A 2,866-nucleotide genomic window follows, 5' to 3' on the forward strand; every position below is an offset into this window, starting at 1 on the left:
TCATCTTTTAAAGATCCATTTTATAAATTGTCTGTGTGTGGATATGTACACAAGTCAGGCAGGTGCCCTTGGAGACCAGAAGAGGGTATCATATCCCCTGGAATTGGAGTTTCAGGTGGTTATGAGCCACCTGATGTGGGTGTTGGGAATCAAACTCTAATTCTCTACAAGAATAGTAAGTGCTCTTAATAGCTGAGCCATCTCTCCAGTCCTACCCAGAACCCTGTTTCATCATAACCCACACAGGAGCCCCCAACTCCCTTTGCAGTTCACACCTCCAAGGTCAGCCTCCTTTGGACTCCTTGGGAGGCTGCCCATCTTACCTAACACTGGTCACATCATCTCTCTGGCTGTCTTTCTACGCTATCCCTAATTGCCTCCATGTCCTTCCCAGGCTCTTACCTTGACAGCACCCATAAGCCTGTTGTAACAGTTCTCCAGGAACTCAGAACAGAAGTCTCTAAGGAAGAGCCTCACGTTGAGGGCAGATCGATGCTGAACGGATAGCTCCTGGGCAGCCTGGCGACGTTTAGGCTCCTTCCTGGGCTGCTTTCCCAGATCAGAACTGTAGTTTCGGAGCTGGGAGAATGTGGGTTGGGGCATTAGAATTACTTCAACCAGCTCCCCCCACCCCACTCCCTGCCTCCTGCACTGCAGTTCTTTCCACATCCCTTGAAGAAACACTTAGAAAGTCTCTGTCTCTGGTACTATCGGTGGAGACAATGTGGCTAATGCCAGAGGCGCCACTTCTACTCTTGCCAACCTTCTAAGCTTAAAAACAGATACCTTAACTCCAGAGATGGTCACCATTCTCAGGCCCGGTAACACTGGTGTTTCCATCCCAGATGTGTGTGAATACTCACATTGTGAAGGCCTTTGTGAAAGATGAGGTCCCTTTCTCCAATGGATTTCAACCCTTGGACAATGTAGGAGCCCCCAAATCGAGAATGCCTGCAAGGAAAATGAAAAAGGTTCCAAATTGAATCCTCAATTCTCTGGATGCTTCAGTCAACTCTCTTTCACCAGCAGCTCTGGGAGTGTTAAGGTTTTAAAACATTACCCCGCCTTGAATTGGCCTAAGAGTTCAGCATTCCCTGCTGCAGGTCAGGAACATGGCAGAGCGGCCCTCTGTCCCTCACCTCGCTGTTGCCTTGCTGGAGGGCTCGAGTTTTCTTCTCCGCCATCTCTCAGTAGCGCAAAACCTCCAGTTCTGCCACATCTGTGCTTCACTCCTGAGCCAAGCATCCCTGCCCTACTCCAGCCAGCTGCTCAGGGTTCTAGATTTGAAACAATAAGAGAAGAAAGAGAATCAGGACAGTCACTCCTACTAGGATTGGAAAACAAAGCAGAACTGTGATAGGGTCCTGTACTGAAAACAGCTACTCTCCCCACCACCTGCCTTCTTCAGGTAATTTACTGCTACTACAAGAGCAATTCTGGCCATGTAGCAGAAAGGTGCATAGATGGAGGGGACTGGGAGAATAGGCCAGGGTCTTACCTGGTCACGGAACATAAGGGAAACAATCTCTAGCACATGCAGACTCCACTGCTGCTCAGCAGATGAGCTGGACAGGAAGAGGAGCAGGTCGTCCAGGCCGCTGAGGTGAATTGCCCAGAGAAGCCTGTCGTGGATGCTGGCATCATCATCGATCCTCTGAGTAGTGAGTGCAGAGGGGAGGAAGGGAGCACAGTCAGTTCCACGGCCTGACCTCAAAGGTCTCCATCACTCCTTGGCTAAAGTTATTCCCCCAGCCTTGTCAGAAGACAAAAAACCTAAAAGGGGGTTAGGAGTTTAACTTAACCAAGCATAAAGACTGAGGGAAAAGGCACATAGCTCTAAAAGGAGGAAGACAAGAGGAAAAATAAAACTTTCAATGACAGCCACCAACGTCTTCAGCCACATTTCAGATTCCACCTCATCCTGGCAGTGGTCTTCACTGTGTGCCCTCCTTGAAACATATCGGCATTGTCCTTAATAAAAATCTGATGACTGAGCTGGGCATGGTGGCACATGTCTATCATCTCAGTTATCTGGGAGTCTGGGCAGGAGAACTGCTAGATCACAGAAACTTGAGGCCAGCCGGAGATGGCCTGAGTGACACAGCAAGACTCCATCTCTTAAACAAAACAAACCATCAGACACTGCCCTCTCTTTTTTCAGACATATATATAATAAAGTCCTATTGTCTTATTGCCTTCTTGTGTGTTCCCCTCCCACTCCTGATGATTCCCTGTCCCTTCCCAATTAGCCCCCCTTCTTTTTGATGAGCCAATGAGTTTGATTAGGAACTGCCCTCTTGAATAATGACAACCTTCTCCAAAGTCTCAACCATTACTAACTATATCCAGTGTTTACCAAGAGCAGCTGTCCCTGGACCTGTGAATCCAAGTGATGCTAACTTTGAGTCTCTGCTTCCTTCACTTACATCACACTCTGAAATTTAAAAATTCAATTTACAAGCATTCTTTCCATGCTATGCACAGTAACCCTGGAGGCTGAAAGGAGGAGGAGCCTGCTGGAGCACAGGAAGGTGTCTGGTACACAAGAGGATGTAACAGTAGCTGGAGTCTGCATTAATGCCTAGGCCTTTGGATTCCAGCTTTAGTAACTTCTTGCAGTGATTGTAAAGCACCCAGACACTCAACTCCTTTTGTTTTGGGAGCCGGAGACTGAACTCATGTTAAGTACATACCTCACCATTGAGCTATAGGCCCAGCTCCCCAGCCTTTTACTTTTCTGCCTATCTTGCATGGGTATAGGGACACCCTACGCCAGAAAGTGACAACAGCAGGAAGCAGGACCAGAAGGCAGAACACAACAAAAGGTGCCCATCACACTGGCATGGGAGATACAGGACAATGCCTG

The 2,866-nt window shown here is 48.2% G+C and overlaps 1 protein-coding gene across 1 annotated transcript; it reads right to left on the reverse strand.

Annotated features, from left to right (window-relative positions):
• Window positions 1-157: 157 nt before the first annotated feature.
• Window positions 158-2,120, reverse strand: LOC103730998 (protein timeless homolog). Its single transcript, XM_008829306.2, has 4 exons — window positions 1,499-2,120; window positions 1,140-1,277; window positions 864-951; window positions 158-579 (listed from the first exon to the last, which is right to left on the reverse strand). Exons 2-4 carry the CDS (start codon window positions 1,217-1,219, stop codon window positions 370-372), a joined length of 378 nt encoding a protein of 125 aa, XP_008827528.2. The 5' UTR covers window positions 1,220-1,277; window positions 1,499-2,120; the 3' UTR covers window positions 158-369.
• Window positions 2,121-2,866: the final 746 nt, after the last annotated feature.

This window comes from Nannospalax galili, unplaced genomic scaffold (genome assembly GCF_000622305.1).
Source record: "Nannospalax galili isolate Female #2095 unplaced genomic scaffold, S.galili_v1.0 scaffold3294, whole genome shotgun sequence".
Lineage (NCBI taxonomy): Eukaryota > Metazoa > Chordata > Mammalia > Rodentia > Spalacidae > Nannospalax > Nannospalax galili.

Coding starts and splice junctions, on each gene's coding strand:
- LOC103730998 (XM_008829306.2), bottom strand. CDS start 1,219: ATGTGGCAGAACTGGAGGTTTTGCGCTACTGAGAGATGGCGGAGAAGA. Junction 952..1,139: donor TCCAGCAAGGCAACAGCGAG/GTGAGGGACAGA, acceptor TTTTCCTTGCAG/GCATTCTCGATTTGGGGGCT. Junction 580..863: donor TTCACAAAGGCCTTCACAAT/GTGAGTATTCAC, acceptor ACATTCTCCCAG/CTCCGAAACTACAGTTCTGA.